We start from the raw sequence: 18,600 nt of genomic DNA, 5'->3' as shown, positions 1-18,600 counted from the left end.
TAATGGTATGCCACTCACCATTATTCCCTCCACCTGGCTATTCTTTTTCCTTCCACCTTTACCAGCTTTAAAGCTTTTTCCAGATGTCTTTGCCTGAAATCTCTAAAATCAAAACATTACACTCATTTTTATTGCAGCTATTTTTTCCCCCCAAAGGTGCTTTTTCAAGGGGCAACTGGACTTTGTTTTTCTTTGAAGACGTCTCGGTTCTCATCCAAGAAGCTTCTTCAGCTCTGACTGGATGGTGGGGAAGGATTTATATTCTTTGCAGGCAGCTGGTCATTTGCATTCTTTTAGTGTTGAGGCCACTTAAGAGTTTTATCTGTTCCTCGGGGGTCACCTGAGTAGTGCAAATGGATGTGGAGCCTTCTTGGGTAGCAGGATGTTTTCTGCTAGATATTCTGTTCTGACCCCCCCATATCCTACACCAAAGCACGCTGAGACAAAGATACTTCAAGGATTCATTAACACAGACTAGCTCTTGGCAGCAATCCAGCACAGACCAATCCTTGGCAGCAATCCAGCACAGACCAGACGTTGGCAGCAATCCAGCACAGACTAACCTTGGCAGCAATCCAGCCTGCCAAGCTAGCCACGAGAGTTCTCCAGCTCTAGTAAATATGTTGACTCCTGCACAATCATTCCTTTTATAGTCTTGAGAGGAGCCTAATTACCACCAGCTGAGTGCAATTATCTCTGGTAACGGCATAACTGTTCCTTACGCCTATCAGCTCTCTGTTGCTGGGCATCCAGGACCAACTCCCTTGTCTCCTCCCCACTGCTCCAATACATGACGTCAGGATCACACTCAGGAGCCTCCTGGTGGTCAACCAGCCTCTCTGCACCCTGCTTGGAGTTGGAACCCTGTCCAGGGTCCTCCATATCCTCCAGAGCTGACTCATAGGGCCCCTCGCTGTCGGAGTCTGGTGGCAGCTCCAACGGCTCCTGCTGGGCCACAACATATTCATTCACTGTTGAACAGAGGCGCAGGTGGTTGGGGATGAATCTGTGTGGTCTGTGACCCAGAGAACACAGATAGATCTCCAAATGGCTTCAGGAACTCTGTAGGAGGCGGCAAATGACCAGCTGTCTGCAAGGAATATAATTTTTTCCATTCCCACCATCCAATCAGAGTTCAAGAAGCTTCTTGGGTGAGAAATGTCTTCAAAGAAAAACAAGAAAGTCTAGTTGCCTCTTGAAAAAACATCTTTTGGGACAATTGTGACCTGGATGACTGAGAATCTCCGTAGACATTTAGCTATTTTCTCCTTTTATATTTAACAGAGCAATATTTAAAATTACTGTGCTTCCTTCAGAATTTACTGAAAAGGAGGCTGGAAAAGCTCCCATTTGAGTTGTTTAAAACCAATAAAATAAGCCACATTGGCTATTACCATTTCAAATTGCAGAAATGTTAATCCATGAATGTATTTATAATTTATGTTAATGCAAAAATTATACTTAAATGTTATCAGAAAATAAATAGGTTTGCTTAGTTTGCTGAAATTTATACAGTTAGGGCTAGGCCTAACTGAATGGAACACTTAGCACTCTTACATTGGAAGAGTAACAAACTGAATTCACACCAATGACACGATTTCCTCTTCTTTGCTGTACATCTCAGTATATCTCTGTACATATCAGTATGTCACGTCATGTGACAACTCGCGATGACGCGTTGTCACATGACGTATCACAACTTTCCCCCACTTCGCTAAAACAGGGGTGGGCATGGCTAGCCATGACGCATCTGGCCCGTGGGCTGAGAAATACCCGTTCTAAAACTATCCAATACACAAGTCCAGATTTCAACCCAATGGAAGACTACAGATGGAAGAGCTCATTCTGCTATTGAACCACACTATTGTCATCAAAGAAGAATTTCTGAATAAAACCTGAATTAGAATTATTGCTCTTATTTTTATCACTTTTTCCAAAGAAGGTAAAATACCACACAAACTTAGGAAAGCTTAATTAGATAAGTTACATCTCTCTCAGTGGAAAAAAAGTGTTCCTTGGTTAATTTACGTTTAATGTGTGCCTATAACTTTTTTGTGATGTAATTTTATACGGCTGTGTTTTGCACGTAGATATCTATACCATGTGTACAAGACCAATCACAAAGGTCTTTCCAACTAAGACCCTATGACCTTTTGATGTTTCAATCATATGGGGTCATGCAATGTTGATAGAGTATCATACCACTGCGGGTGCATAGAGAAGAATGAGGTTGCATACAGGTACTCCTCAACTTACAACTGTTAATGGAGCCTGCCCATCACAGTCCCAAGTTGTGACGGTTGTAAAACCAGTCAGTCATGTGACCAACCCGAGCTTACCAACCTTTTTGTGATGGTTGTTAAATGAACCAATGGCTTCCTATGTTTTTGCCAAAACCTGAAAGTGCCAGGAAAAACATTGTAAAACATGATCACACAACTGTGATAAACCGAAAATGGATGTAAATGCAGCCATTTTGCTAAGCTCATGAAGTTTAGTCATGTGGCTGCAGAGGTGGGGGAAACCATAGGAACTTTGCATCTGGATTGTAAGTAGTCCAAAGGTGGGTCTGTCGTAAGTTCCACCAGTCGTAAGTTATAACTGTACAAAAGGCATTTATGCTAACATTTTAAAGCTTTCAAATAATCCACTAGACTACAAGTAGTCCTCAACTGATTATTTAATACAGGGGTGTCAAACTCATGTCATTGTGGCAGCATCACGTGACATATCGGGACTTTTCCCCTCTTCGTTAAAACGGACATGGGTGTGGCCAGTGACGCGAGTTTGACAGCCCTGATTTAATGCATTCATTTTACAACCATTGCCGAGTCCCCACGGTTATATAATCAAAATTCAAACTGGCACGTATTTACAACTGCGGTGTCTCAGGGTCATTGGATTGCCATTAGCAATCTTCCCAGAGGCCTTCCAACAAGCAAAGTCAGTGGGGAGAGTTGGATTTGTTTAATGACATGATTCACTTAATGACCACGATTCATTTAATGATAACAATAACTGTGATCAAATACGACATGACTTATTTAGCCACTGTATCACTTAACAACAGATGTTCAAGTCCCAATTGTGGTCATAAGTTTAGAACTAGTCCTCGACACATGACCACAATAGGGACTGGAATTTCAGTTGCTAAGCAAGGCAGTTTTAAGCAAGTCATAACATTCCGGACTTGATTTTACAGCCATTTTTACTGCAGTGGTTGTGAATCATATGGTTGCTAAGTGAATCACATGGTTGTTAAGGTTCTCCAATTGACTTTGCTTGCCAGAAGCCAGCTGGAAAGGTTGCAAATTATAATCATGTGATGCTGCCACCGTCATAAATATGAGCCAGATGTCAAGCACCCAAATTGCAATTACTTGAGATAAAGCTTTATAATTGACAGAATTGTGGATGTATGGTAGACTCATAAAAAGTTAATTCTCCACCTTTACACTTGCCATCAAGCATGATGCAATCATTTTGATACCTATTAAAATAAAAACCTGCTTGTTGCAATGATTGTCGAGAGCTTTACCTCTACTCGTTTAATATCTTCTTCCAAAACACTCAGCTCCTTCTGGATTTGCTCTAACTGCTGTAGATTAAAAGAAAGGTTTTAAAAATATAAGTTAAACCGGCAGGACTCTCATAAATTACTTGCAACAGAAAAAGAGGTTGTGGGCACAATAAATGTTAAAAGAACCAAATGGAGCAATGTATTTTTAGGTATGCATTCTAATAGCAGACAGAGCAATATCGAAATGATGAAATATTATCAAACATTATGTTCTTCACCATCAGTTACAAGCACAGCCATTTAAAAAAAAAAACCACAAGTAATACGGCAGTCCTTCGGATTTGAAGACGACATATTGTTGTTGCAGTTCATCTGTGGACATAGTTTTGCAGTTCACTCAAAATCTAGCATACTGGGGAGAGGGGATGGCAGTGGAATTCTATTGTCACAGTAACTATGGGTGTTACTTTGTGACACAGCTTATGGTTTTCTGTTCTGACCCCCCTCGTCCTACACCAAAGCACGCCGAGACAAAGATACTTCAAGGATTTATTAACTCATAGACTAGACCTTGGCAGCAATCCAGCACAGACTAGATGTTGGCAGCAATCCAGCACAGACTAACCTTGGCAGCAATCCAGTCTGCCAAGCTAGCCACGAGAGTTCTCCAGCTCTAGTAAATACGTTGATTCCTGCGATGACCCTGTGGAAAGTCATTCCTTTTATAGTCTTGAGAGGAGCCTAATTACCACCAGCTGAGTGCAATTACCTCCTGTAACTGTGCAACTGTTCTTTATGCCTATTAGCTCTTCGGTGCCGGGCATCCAGGAACAACTCCCTTGTCTCCTCCCCACTCCTCCCATGCATGACGTCAGGATCACACTCCCTTGTCTCCTCCCCACTGCTCCAAGGCTCAGGCGAGGTGGCCAACCAGCCTCTCTGCGCCCTCCTCGGAGTTGGAACCCTGTCCAGGGTCCTCCATATCCTCCAGAGCTGACTCATACGGCCCCTCGCTGTCAGAGTCTGGTGGACGCTCCAACGGCTCCTGCTGGGCCACAACAGTTTTCTATCAGGCTTCATTGCCTAGGGCTAACCAACAGGTTCTGTCAGCAACTGCAGTTTTCTAGCTCCTTTGGCTCCATATCAGAATCGCAGCTTGTGTGGTCAACCTCAAGGTCTCTTTCCAGACTCCACTATACTGTAGAGCAACTGAACAGGTATATCCCTTCTAATGATGTGTCCCACACATCTCATCTGAGCTCTGATAACCAGGCATTCAATGCTGGTGGACTCTGCACAATCCAAGACCCTCCAAATTGGATACATGATTTTGTGAATAAATGCCAAAGATTGGAGAGCATGCATCTAAAATTTCTCTTGTTATTTGCCATGCCTTCAGTACAGAGTCCAGAACTTACATCCATATAGAAGGGAAGGGCTAACCACAGCTCTGCTCTGTTGAATTTGTTGATTGCACACTCTAGTACGCAATCCCTTTGGTGCCTTTGTCCAAAGATCCATCACTTAAGATGATCCTTCCCAAGTATTTAAACCTGTTTACATTTGTCAACTGGGTGACTATGGAAAGGATGCACAAAAACCTTATAACCAACCGACACACTGCACGTAATGAAAGATGTTTTTATGTTATATGTTTTTGTCTATGTTTGTTTAAAAATTAAAAAAAAACCTTCTTTATTAAAAAAAAGAGATAGACTGAATTGGAAAGCAGGAGAATTTGAAATTATAACTTAATATAAAGCATAATGCATGAGGCAAGTACTTATAATCCAGGATTAACTTCTCTGTACTTTAGAATACACAGCTGTGCATTTAAAACATCTAACAATATGAACAGTTTGCTGCTCCATGTTAATACTGTACAACATATATTAGTTGCACAGCATGTATTAGTAATTAGTATAACTGTTTTTCCTTAGAATAGACCTAATGACTGTATAGTCATGCCTAATTTAAAGTTCATTTAGTTCAATGAGAGTTTTCTTAAGTATTGTCAGGTACGGATGCAAGTCTAATCATAATTCTTTTGTCTTACCTACTCCTATTGTCCAAAGAAGCCAATAAGATTTTTTTAACATTATGTCTGAACCTGAATTCCAGAATAGCAAACTAAGAAACTGCACATGGTCTAAATTTGTGGTTTGTGAGGAAAATAATTAACCAAGGATCCTGGACTGAACATAATTTCAAACAAAATCAAGAGAAATCCAGCAAGAGTCATCAGACAACATGCACTACCATGCTTCTTTAGATATATATCTGATTGTTAAATTGAGCCACTGATTAGCTATTTATAAAAAAACAGTAAGATCAATATGCATGTTTTGTAATACTATACATGTATATTGCCTTATATAGTAAGATGATGTTATGCAGCAGGCATACAAGCTATTTGCAGAAAGCAAAGTAGGTCATGTTACCTCTCTCTTATTTCTCCTGGCAACCTTGAGGAATTCCATCAAAATCTGTAGCTGGGCAGCATGAGACTCCTGTAACAATAAGTTGTGATAAACAGGTGGAAAAAGGAAATTGGTAAGCAAAGAGGCATTTAAGACACTGGCATTCTATGTACAATATTTAAGTATGGATATATACATATTTGACTCACAAACTGCTAACTGTAGTGACATTGGGAAAACAAACGGTTTATCCACAACTTAAAATACATTTCAAATCATAGTTTCATATCTTGTATTATGAAATAATCATGTTTGTAGAGATTCTGCTCTAAGGAATTCAAAACACTAGGGAAGCAGCTCATATTCTCCTAATTAGTTCTTACCAATACTAGAGGCAATAAGGAAAACACCAAGCAAAACAGAAAATAATATTCTGTACTAGTCAAAAACTGTGTACACTATGTGCACAATTATTAGGCAAGTGAGTATTTTGACCATATCATCCGTTCTATGCATATTTCCCAACTCCAAGCTGTATAAGCCTGAATGTTTAATGGATATAAGCAGATCAGGTGATGTGTATTTGAGTAATGAGGGATGGTGTGGCCTATTGAGATCAACACCCTATATATCAAGGTGTGCATAATTATTAGGCAACTTCTTTTCTTCAGGCAAAATGGGCCAAAAAGAGATTTAACTGACTCTGAAAAGCCAAAAATTGTAAAACATCTTTCAGATGGATGCAGCACTCTTGAAACTGCTATTGGGGTGTGATCACAGAACCACCCAACATTTTGTTAAAATTAGTCAACAGGGTCACAAGAAACACGTTGAGGAAAAAAAGATGCAAATTAACTGTCAAAGATTTGAGAAGAATCAAATGTGAAGCTACCAGGAACCCATTATCCTCCAGTGCTGTCATGTCCCAGAACTGCAATCTATCTAGAGTGCCCAGAAGTATAAGATCTTCAATGGTCAGAAACATGGCCAAAGAAAGGACGCACCCAATTTCCTCCACCGCAGGAAGCTGTTAAGCTTTAGGGCACGTCTGGGATAATCCTGGCGACGCGGCTCGCATTCCGTCATCTTGCCTGCCTCGTCACCTTAAAGCCTCTAGGAATCTCGGTTGCAAATGGGAGCTCGTCAACCCTGCACGCCCAGGAGTCGGACAAGCCTCTTCGGCCCAGAGGCAAGGACCGTGAGCCCTGCCTCCTTATGAGACTGACCAGCAGACTCGATGGCCAGCAGTCTGATAATTTAGGAATTTAGAGTATCCAATTAATCGAATTAAAAAGCAATTATTAGTATCTCAAGGAGCCAAAAACCAGTGCTTGGACCAGGAGACTGAGAGGAAACTGGGAGCCAATAGGGAAGGATGGTGACTTTAAGAAAATTCCCTCAGTCTCTGGAGCAATCAGGCTGTGACTTAACCCTGTTGTAACCCCGCCCACCGAGCTGCAGGAAAACAAGGGTGGCTATATTGGTCACTGTTTTTTTTTTAAATGTCAGAAATGTTTATATGTAGATTTTGAGTTTAGTTTAGTTGGATAATAATTCAGCACACTAATAGTTGCCCAATAATTGTGCACATATTGATATTCTCCTAAGAAAGCCAAAACCTCATTAACATTTCAGATTGACTGAGAGCACTGCAGTTGTTCAATAATAAACTCAATCCTCCAAAATACAACTTGCTTAATAATTGTGCACCCAATGTATTTTGAGAAAATACCATTCCCTCCAAATGTTGCAATGAAACATATGGCATAATATTTATTTCATACCATTTTTTTTTCTATGGAACAAAAAAGGAAACACAAGCCATATACAGACAAATATAAACTCATTTGGATATTGTCAAGGAATCCATTCCAGGAATTGCTAATATATAACATACCACAACACAAGACAGCATGGGAAAGCTGGGAATGCACTCAACAATTTTGGAACATTTATAGATAAAGGAGCCCTTCTGCTCAAGATGTTGATAATAAAATATATGCTTAAAATTATTTGTTCAAATATTTTATCAACATATGAAACCTAGTGAAATAATGCATTTGTTACATGTCTAAAACATCTTATGAAAGCCAACAGATTATGCCTTCATTTAAAACTGAATAATGAAGTGGATGTTAACTTTTCTCCAGCCATGTCACAATCTTGTATGATGGACTAGAGAACACCCTGCTACTTTAAAAGATCTCACATAAGGCCATCAAAATCTCATAATGCATTTTTTAATAAAGTAAAGCATTTTATTCTGATGACAGTAGGACCATCAACTGGGTATTCAAGGACCATTTAGGGCATTTAGACGCTAAGTTTCTGGTCTGTACATTAGTCCCTCAACCACACTCTGGCAAAAAGGGTAATAAGTTTCATTAAAAGAAATATATTGTTTTATAATATATATCTACTAAAAGATTGGAAAAAAGCTTACTGCCTCCAGTTGTTTTTTCTTCTGCACCAGAAGTTCCAACATTAAGTTAACATTGGCCAAATCAAGATTGTCTTGGTCTGTTCCCAACAAATCTTGAAATATTTGCCACCTGTGCCCATTCTAAAGAGAGGGGAGAAGAGGAGAAAACAAATAATAATGACATGTTTCAGAGCCTTAATTCAATATAGCATAGACATTTCATAATAGCATAAATCAATCACAGTAATCCAATGTAAGCATACCACTCTGAGAAAAATGGCAAGAAAAGGATAAACTTAATTCTGGCTACTTTTTTCTTTTTCACGATTTGCGGAAGCAATGTCCAATCTTCTTGAGGTGAATCAGGACATGCATTACTGCAGTTGTGCAGAATCCCATACTTTGCTGTAGAAATGAGCCCTGAATAATATAATCCCAAACTTATACCACTTCCTTCCTTCACTCCCATATCCTCAAAATATTCTTTGGAACAATCAACTGTTATTAGAGCTTCAGTTATGCAATTCAGATCCAGAGAGGACTCCAAAGTCATGCACATCTGACAGAATCTCTCACATCTCCAGTTTCACTAGCAATCCCATACAAAATACTATGCTTAACTCCCAGATGCAGCTAGATTGATGAATGGGCATGAACAGATACATGCTGAAGAAGGGGGGAAAGCCCAACAGCATGTGCAGAATGTTCTAGAAGTTATTTAAGTAACTTATTTGGGTAATTAGATATGTAGTGGAAACTGTGATATTTCAGATGAAATGTTAATGCATCTATCTGTTTCAACATGTAGGGAAACAAAAGAATGTGGTCTCTTGTTCCAAAGAAAAGTTTAACAGAAACTGTATATGTTTACTTTAATATGAAAGTAAAATCTTTTAACCAAACTGTTTCAATTTCTTGTGTAAGTACAATGCTAACAGTCCAAATTCAATAATGTTAGCATTAGTCCATAGCTATACAATTACATTTAGCATCTGTTTATGATTATCACCTGAATTTCAACAAAAATTGTTCACATATTTACATTTGTGAATAAACTATTTCAATAATATACTCGATGTGCTTAAAAGCTATGATCTCATGACAGATTAATTCAGTATGGCCCCAACTTGCTGTTTTTTTTATAAGTCCATAAAGACCAAGCTCTGTGCCAAGGCCTGGGGCTACAAGTGTGTGCAGACCCACTTAATGGTTAATGTAGTTATTATAATGAGTGATTTATTCTTGGCTCCTACATATTTTTTTAGTATTATTAGTCACTAATAATTATTAGTCACTTCATGAGATAAGTAGCCAAATTAAATAAATATACAAATAAATGTTTCTTGGAAGAATCTTAGAATTTATCTGAATGGCATAAGCATACCACATTCACCTAAGTTCTCAAAAGAAAGATATAGATGTTGTGTTATGATATGTCCCCCATGCATTAAGTTTCATGTGATTTCTTTATACATGTTATAATGACTGATGTTTGCAGTTACACTGGCCACCATGATGCCACATGTGACTTCTCATATATATACCACCAGATACTTCCTATCGGTATTAAAGCTTAACCAGGAATTTAACTCATGGGCCATCTTATATAATGATCTGAACTGGAATGGTTCAAGACTTCAATCTCCTGTAGATAATTTGAATTTCACAGAAAAAGACCCGACTATGTAAATGAGAAGTGTACTATCAGTTTTAATATCACTGATATTCTTAGCTAAGTCTTATAAAGCATAACTTTCACGATTATCTCATTGTCATAACTTGTAGTAATTACAAACTGCACTGGAAAATACAGAACATTTTGAATCTATATTCACAAATTTATCAAAACCATTATTACTGTATATTAAAGAGTAAAGTTAGACTATATAATGAAAATCCCAAATAACCCTTTGATTACACAGCTTAATTGAGTTGTCTGCCAAAGAAACAGACATTCTCAAATGCTTAGAACATAGGAATACCATGCACTCCGTCCCTCAATCCCCAAAATAAGAAAATGAAAGAAAGAAGATTGGGACATACGGTGCTACTCACTGAATGGTCCAATTTGAATCTCTTTTCCTCAAATCTTTGCTTCTGTTTAAGGATGAGCTCATTCACTACAGGGAAAAAAGATCTATGTAGTACATTTTAAGATGATAGATTAAAGTGTCTTAGAAATAAATGCATACTAAGAAGGTCAAAGGAGTAAATTTCAACACTGCGCTTTTATTAATTCAGTAAGATTAAACACAACAGAGCAACAAATATTATTACTCATTTGCCAATCAGAATAAAAAGATTTCCATTTTTTTCTGTAAAATGTATACTGTACATACAGCATTTTTAATTTATACAGCAGTATTGATGAATACAGTCACTCATTTTATTTCAGAAAACTATAAAGTACATCAAAATAAGATGCATCTTCACCATTCTGTAACTGGTTCATCAAATGTGACCATTAAATGCATTCAGATTTGTGGGTGTCCAGCCTCGTCTAACCTATTAATGACCAAGACATCATAGTTCTAGCGCATTTAAATAAAAAATATTTGGTGAAAATAAATCACACCATTGTTATCACACCTTGGGATTACTGTAAGCATTCTACCTGGGTTTCACTTAAACACGATCCAAAGCTACCATTGGTAAAGAATGTGACATCCATTATGCAAGTGAATCTGCTCAGTACTGACAGGGAGAGGATACTGAGACTCTCATACCTACAAATATTCAAAGGGACTCTTCTTTGATAGCCTCCATCATATTTGGTACCCCTATTATTAGCTTTCAAGGAAGCAATCTTGTTTTAGTAAGCACTTGAAGGCTGTTTAATAATTTGGTAGCTATGCATATTCTAGAATTTGGATTCTGTTGTAGTTATTGTGATTTCATGCTTTTTGATATTACTTTTTACTCCTTGAGTAAATCAAGGAGATTGAAGCTCATCTAATATGTAGGAATATTAAAAGCTACATTTTAGTGTACACAATAGTCTACTTACAGCAGATGTTACCTATATCAAAATACTGTATTTTTTGGACTCTAAGATGCTCTGAAGTGTAAGACGCACCTAACTTTTCGGGAGGAAAAGAAGAAAAAAAAATCTGCCTCCCAGCAATTTGCCTTCTTGCAGCAAACAGCGTGGTCAGCTTCAGCACACTCTGATTTAGCACAAGCAGCTGATTGGCGGTTGGACTGGCCTCCCGGAATACCTATCAGCTGTTCCAGGCGGCGGTGATTGCCGCCACCCATTGCCGCCTCCACACACCTCATTTCCGGCATCCACACATCCCGTTTTCAGCCTCCATGCACCCCATTTTCAGCCCATTCCAGGCGGTGGGAATCATTGCCACTTGGAATGGGATGAAAATGGGATGCACAGACGACAAAAATGGGGTGTGTGGAGGCGGTGATAGGTGGCAGAAACAATGGGCGGTGCTGGCAATGGCGGCGCCAGCGCCGATGGGCAGTGGTGATCCCCGCAGCCTGGAACAGCTGAATGGCAGCATTCCTGGAGGCAGATCCAACCGCCACTCAGCTGCTCATGCTAAATCAGGCTGTGCTAAAGCTGACCACGCTGTTTGCAGTTTGCTGCAAGGAGGCAAATTGCTGGAAAGCAGAGGCTGAAGGGTGGAGGTTGGTGGGTAGGCGGGGCTTCGGCAACATTCGCTGTATAAGATGCACAGACATTTTCAGTCACTTTTTTTGGAGCGGGGTGCGTCTTATACTCCAAAAAATAAGTACAATTTCCCCCATCATATACAGAAGGTTCTTAACATTGCTCTTTTAATAAGTCTACTACTTTAACTATTGTCAAATGTACAAAATGGACGTATTTGCACAATATACAACCAAATTACATAATTGCACTTTTTCCTACCCATGTTTCTCCTATTCACATAATCAAAAGGAAGAATAAACTCTAATCCAGTTTTATTTTTTCCTACTTCCAATTTATCATTACATGAAACATAAATAATTGTTTAAAATAAATTATTGATCAGCAATCTGGGGGCTTGCAAGCTCACTCGCAAACAGTCCAAGATCAGAAAAAACTATTATCAAACCACTATACAAATACCACTATTTCCAAAAAATGAGCAGAAAAAAGTTTGTAAACCCATCTCGGGTTTACAAGAGAATTGAGTCATAGGCACTATGGTTTAATACGATTTTTTGGCGAGTATACAATTCATTTAGCATAAGGCTATTTTGATCTTCACCCCACTCTCTTCACATCTCAAAATGAAATATGACTAAGAATTATTAAATTATTTGGTTACCAAGCGTTTTCAATTTGTTGCTTTCACAATCACGGTCCACCACAAACTCTCTCAACTTAATCACTTATTGTTTTGCAAAGCTAGTGTGGTTTTTATATCACTGAATACCTGATAGATATTCAGATATTACATATCCATGAATGTAGTCTATGTTGTACAAAATCAACAGAAGTATGTGAAACATAATAAAGAAATAAACACACAGAAATAAAAGTTGTTATTGAGAAAATTACCAAGATATGATTGAAGCCTGTATTAGTGAACATTAAAACTTACCTAAAAAGTTGGGATATAGATGATCAATGTTATCCACAACGTAATTACATTTGGGACATCTATTGTTATCTTCTAGGCTTTGATGAATACATTTGTAACTGTTCAAGAAAAGTAACAGAACAGTGAAAACTACTGCAGAAATTTATTAAGATATGCTTTTGAATGTGATACATTACATTCTGTTTGTTAATTGAGGAATTGGAGCTGTGATACCAGGTGGTTGGGTACTAAAGTTAGATCAAATCAATGAAGCATCTTCAAGTTCTGGGCAACTTTTTTTTTATAACTAATATTACTTTGTTGCTAAAAGCAACAAAATATTGGATGTTAATAGGCAGTTTTAAAATATTATTGGTTGCAGATTTATCATCTTCAAAGATATTTTCATAACATACAAAAGTGGAGAAAGAATTGTATGCATCCAAACTTTTGAAGAGACACACCACTTCAAAAAAATAAGCTTTTAAGAGTAAGAATTTTGAAAACCAGTGATGGCTTTGAAGAATTCATAGTCACTTATAAGAATCTGAAGCATGTGTCGTGTCCTGCTTCATCCACCAAATTGTTTTCATATGTTTTAATAGTTATTTGTTTAAAGCTATGCCAGTACTACCATTTAGAAATAGAAAATGTTTTGTGTTATCTCCAATGAATACTGAGTTAGAAAGGTGCATTTAACAAAATAACTTTAGTTCACACATTTTCATTTTATAACTAAATCTCTCTTGTTAAACAGGTTTATGAAGCAACCTTACCAGAAACTGTGTCCACATTTTGTCATGTAAGCTTCTTCAATCATATCAAAGCAGATGGGGCTTGAAAGGGAAAGAAAAGGATATAAATATCAATGGAAACTTTTAAACAAACATTGTTTCTTTTAGTGGTAAAAAAGAGAGAGAGCGAAGGGAATGAACCCAATAGTTGATAAAACTCTTGTTACACACTACCAGCATTGAGAAGCCTTTGTTAATCTCTTATTAATAGAAAGCCCAGAGACCAAAAGTTAGTCATTTATATGTTTTAAAATCTAAAGAAAAATCTAGAAAAATAGGCTGAGACATAAAAGATGCAATACAAAAGGCATTCAAATATACATCCAAGTTACTTCTTTATGTATATATCTGGAAAAAGTAATTGATAGAAGTTATCTCAGGTTCTATACTTAAAATGTAAATAGGAAAATGGTTAAAAATGAGGAAATAATGCTTTTTAAAAGTAATTAAATTACTTAAATTTAAAATTAAATTACTTAAATTATGGTAGAAAATGTATCCAAGCAAAATAATGATGGAACTACATAAAAAATATACTAAAAACAACCCAATTTTCCAGGTCAGTATCAAGAACTAGTTGAAATCTTTGATGAAGGAATTCATTTTGAAAAATCAGAAAAACTCTAAAGCACTCATTTATATATGTGTTCCTCTTTAAAAATTTAAGATTTTTTTTTCTTTCATAGGGAATTCAACTATCAACATTTTAAAACCTGAAAAGGGAGTAGCAGGTTTTTTTCCTAAGTGTACAAATTGTTAAAATATTGCAGTTAAAAAAACCAGGGAATTCTCAAAAGGTTCTTTTTAATTTCTTCACACATTCCAGAATTATTCCAGATGGTATTTCTAGTCAAAGCCATATTCAACAAAAACAGAATGCAATATAAAACAGCATGGACCACTTTCTCCTGTAGTATAGAAACAGCAAAAACATCTACCAAAAGAAATATAAATACATTTTTTTGCTAAACATCTTAGTTTGCTTACAATTTCAAAAATGTAAACATTGCTTTTAAATATCCAAAAACGTTTTCAGTCTTCTATGATCAAAGATCGAGACTAAACTCTCAATTTAAAACGGGGGGGGGGGGGGGTTCTACCTGTGGATTTTACTCTACTAATAATAACCAACTTGGGGGAAGGGGGCCGAACTGGACAGATGCATAAATCCAAATGTCTGTTAAATCTCAACTGAAAACACTCATGAACATTTGTTTTAAGATTCATTTCACTGAAATTATTTAGATTAAAAATAAATAAATTAAAGCTAATAGTTCCAAATTACACATTGCTGCAATATTGCTTTGGTTAATTGTTCAAAGAAAACAAAAATATAAAAGTTTAACATGGAGGTGTAAGGTAAAAACCCACTGGTGATCCTTGTTCTCACGATATAGCATGACAAAAACACCACGAATCTACAAATACATATTCCCTGTGGTACTAAATCACCAAGTTATTATCTAGTTTAAAATGAAATTTAATCTGAAACAAAATGAGAATGGCAGTTATATCTTAAACAATAACTATTTAAATTTATTGTGACTGGAAAATTAATACACCTTCAAAGAAGTAGAAAGGAATCATTAATCAAAACCAGAAAACCTTTCCTTAAGATTGACATCTTTGCCTAAGAACTTTTCACTTTAAGAAATGGCTTGAAGAAAGAAGTTAAAAATAAATAACTGGTTTTTTTTATCTCTTTTCTAGGTAAGTTTGTAGAAAACATTACTAAATGTAAAGTAATTAAACACATTGAACACATAAAATAAAGAGTCTTCTTAAGGAATAATTTTTTTTCTGCAAAACAAGTTACATTTATTGTAAAGTTCTTTGCTAAGATCAGCAAGCATGTGATAAGTGGGGATCTTCTTCTAGACTAGTGTCTGAATGTCACTGGAGAATGATAGCCATGTTAGTCTGAAACTAGTTTCTAAAGCTTATGCCTTTAAAAAGGTGTCAGTTGGAAAAAGTGCAGCTAGATTCTTTCTGATAGTCTGAAGAATAGTAAACCATATGTGACCAAAGGGGTCTTTGAAAACCCACATTCTTAACATGTTAAATGCAAGAAATAAGGCAGCCAATAATTTGGATGACAAAAATTGTTTAGAACAATAAGCAAAATATTCCAGAATACAGAAAAACAGAGTTGAAAAGGTCTTCTAGTCCAATCCCCTACTCAAGCAGGAGATCCAATGCCCTTGGTGGCAAACCTATGGCACGCGTGCATGCAGAGCCATCTCTCCAGACATGCGAGCTGTCGCCCACTGCTCTTCCGGCGCGCATATACGCACCAGCCAGCTGGTCTTCATGCACATCAGAAACCAGAAGACCTGCTGGCCGGTATGCATGCGCGCACCGGAAACCGGAATATCATCATCGCACCACGCATAAGGTGGCTGCTCTTCTGGTTTCCGTGCGCGCATGCACACTGGCCAAATGGTCTTCGTGCACCAGAAACTGGAAGACCAGGTGGTCAGTGCGCATGCGTGCACTGGAAACCAGAACATAATGCACACCAGGCAGCTGCTCTTCCAGTTTCAGGCACATGGACATGCTCCCGTTTCGGCACTTGGTGCCGAAAAAGTTTGCCAACACTGCTCTATGCCATTCCAGAAAAATGCTGTCCAATCTCTTCTTAAAAACCTCTAGTGATGGAGCATCACAACTTCTGGAGGCAAGCTGTTCAACTGATTAATAGTAGATCCAAATTAGACGAACAGGAACTAAGATGAAATGCAAGTAAGGATAAAGACTTTTATATTAGAGGAGAAACACCTTAAACCTCCTACAACTGATAGTGTCTGATCTGGTGATGGCTAATCAGAAAAAAGATATTAGGTTTGTGGTAGATGACTTGATGCAGATGACAGTACAGGTACAGTGTTTCCCCCAAAATACCACATGTCCTCATAATAAGGCCATGCCACATTTTTCTGGTGGGCAAAAATATAAGCCCTCCCCCGCAAATAAGCCCCCTCGACAACCCCCCACCTCCGGCCAGGCAGAACGCTGCTCACCAAGCTAGCAGTATCCCGAAGGTGCCAAGCCACGGGAACCGGGGGGAGGCAAAGGTGATTGTGTTGCTTGGTGCCTTTGGGATACCGCTAAGTTGGTGAGCAGCGCTGTGGCCAGCTGAAGAGGGAGGTTGCCGGCCAGCTGCTCTCTTGCAAGCGGGCTCCCAAAGAGCCGGACACAGCCTCAGGGGCTAATGGCTGTGCTGCCCGGCTCCCACAGGTTGCCGCCTTCGAAATGCCAGTGAATGGCACTCTGCATGGCTGGAGAGGGGGGTTGCACGAGCGGCTGTTCCGCTCTCGTTCACGCACCTCCCAGCCTCATGATGCCCTAGCCCAGCTCTCCCTGCAGAGCCAGGGCACCTCTGCTGTCGCTATCCCAGCATGGCTTTTTTGGCGGCTTCCAAACCAAGTCATCCAGCAGTGGCCACTCTGGATATATGCTCTATGGTTATGGGCCAGCTGCCAGCAGGGCATACAACCATAGAGTATACGCCCAGAGCGGCCACTGCTAGACCAGTTTGGAAGCCACCGAAAAAGCCATGCTGCGATGGCGGTGGCGGCGGCAGCGGAGGTGCCCCTGGCTCTGCAGGGAGAGCTGGGCCAGGGCATTGTGAGGCTGGGAGGCACATGAGTGAGAGCGGAACAGCCGCTCGCGCAACCCCCCTCTCCAGCCATGCAGAGTGCCATTCACTGGCATTTCGAAGGTGGCAAGCTGCGGGAGCCGGGCGGCGGCAAACAGGCGCTCATGCGGCTTGGCGATACCCCTAGGTCAGTGAATGGCGCTGTGCCTGGCTGGTAAGGGGGTTTGCCAGGTGGCTTCTCGTGAGCGTAGTCACTTCATGGCTGTTGTGTTGCGCTGCTGCGACAGCGCAACACAGCCATTCATCCGTGAGGCTCTTTGAGAGACTGCTCGCAAGAGAGCAGCCACCTGGCAACCCCAAAACAATAAACCCTCCCCTCATAATAAGGCCCAAGCCATATTTTGTGGGTAAAAAGAAAATAAGATGCTGTCTTATTTTCGAGGAAAGACGGTACTATTATGTAAATTGTTTTTTTGTAGATCATTGCAAAATAAACCTATAATAATAAATTTTGTAACATATTATAATTCCATGATTCAACAATAATATTGTTTACAGCTTTGGTTACACAACTTCCAAAATACTATGTCAAAATAGGGCCAACATAGTTGTTTAGACCTAGATGGAGCAACTATGCAAGGAAGAAAATAAATGAGAAAATAAAAGACGCTCAGTATATAGATACAAGAATCATGCATGTTGAAAAGAAATTGAATAATCCCCAGAAGGCAGTAAGCATGTTTGCCAATCAGGCACTTGGGGACCGAAATTAAAATGTCTACTCTATTAATCAAAACACTTCTTTAAAAATAATGTATCAAATTTATATTATCCAACTCACAGATACTGTTTTAGAAAGGCAGGTTTGAGGCACTTTCCTTGCACAAACATCTTCTGTAAGAAATGTGGATTAAAGCAGTGTTTTTCAACCACTGTGCCGCGGCACACTAGTGTGCCGTGACATAGTGTAAGGTGTGCCGTGGGAAAAACACTTTATATATAGTCAATATAGGCACAGAGTTAATTTTTTTTAACATTTTCTAATGGTGGTGTGCCTCGTGATTTTTTTTTTCATGAAAAAAGTGTGCCTTTGCACAAAAAGGTTGAAAAACACTAGATTAAAGCCTCTTTTCTCTGGGGCACTTAAAAGAAATCTTGTTGACCGGTTCTGCTGGAATAGTGCTCCAAGGTAAACGCAGTGAATTAATTGGCGAAGCCCTATGAACCCACAATGCCGATTTCAGAAAAGAGAATGGGGAATTGAAATGCCCCAAAACACAATTTTTTCTTCCCGTTACTCAG

General features: G+C 38.7%; 1 protein-coding gene across 2 annotated transcripts in view; it reads right to left on the bottom strand.

Moving 5' to 3' along the window:
• The window catches only part of COP1 (COP1 E3 ubiquitin ligase), a 112,321-nt gene that overhangs the window by 92,462 nt on the left and 1,259 nt on the right, over window positions 1–18,600 (bottom strand). Inside the window, exons 2-7 of one of the 2 annotated variants that reach the window (XM_032226349.1) lie at window positions 13,683–13,742; window positions 12,928–13,025; window positions 10,406–10,482; window positions 8,384–8,503; window positions 5,962–6,030; window positions 3,539–3,598 (exon numbers count right to left, since the gene is read on the bottom strand). In XM_032226349.1, coding sequence (XP_032082240.1) covers window positions 3,539–3,598; window positions 5,962–6,030; window positions 8,384–8,503; window positions 10,406–10,482; window positions 12,928–13,025; window positions 13,683–13,742 — 484 coding nt within the window. The remainder of the gene's footprint in view (window positions 1–3,538; window positions 3,599–5,961; window positions 6,031–8,383; window positions 8,504–10,405; window positions 10,483–12,927; window positions 13,026–13,682; window positions 13,743–18,600) is intronic. The other variant, XM_032226350.1, reaches the window with a different exon arrangement.

Source organism: Thamnophis elegans, chromosome 11, assembly GCF_009769535.1.
Source record: "Thamnophis elegans isolate rThaEle1 chromosome 11, rThaEle1.pri, whole genome shotgun sequence".
Lineage (NCBI taxonomy): Eukaryota > Metazoa > Chordata > Lepidosauria > Squamata > Colubridae > Thamnophis > Thamnophis elegans.
Note: the sequence above shows the minus strand (reverse complement) of the source record. Positions and strands in the feature narration are given on the sequence as shown.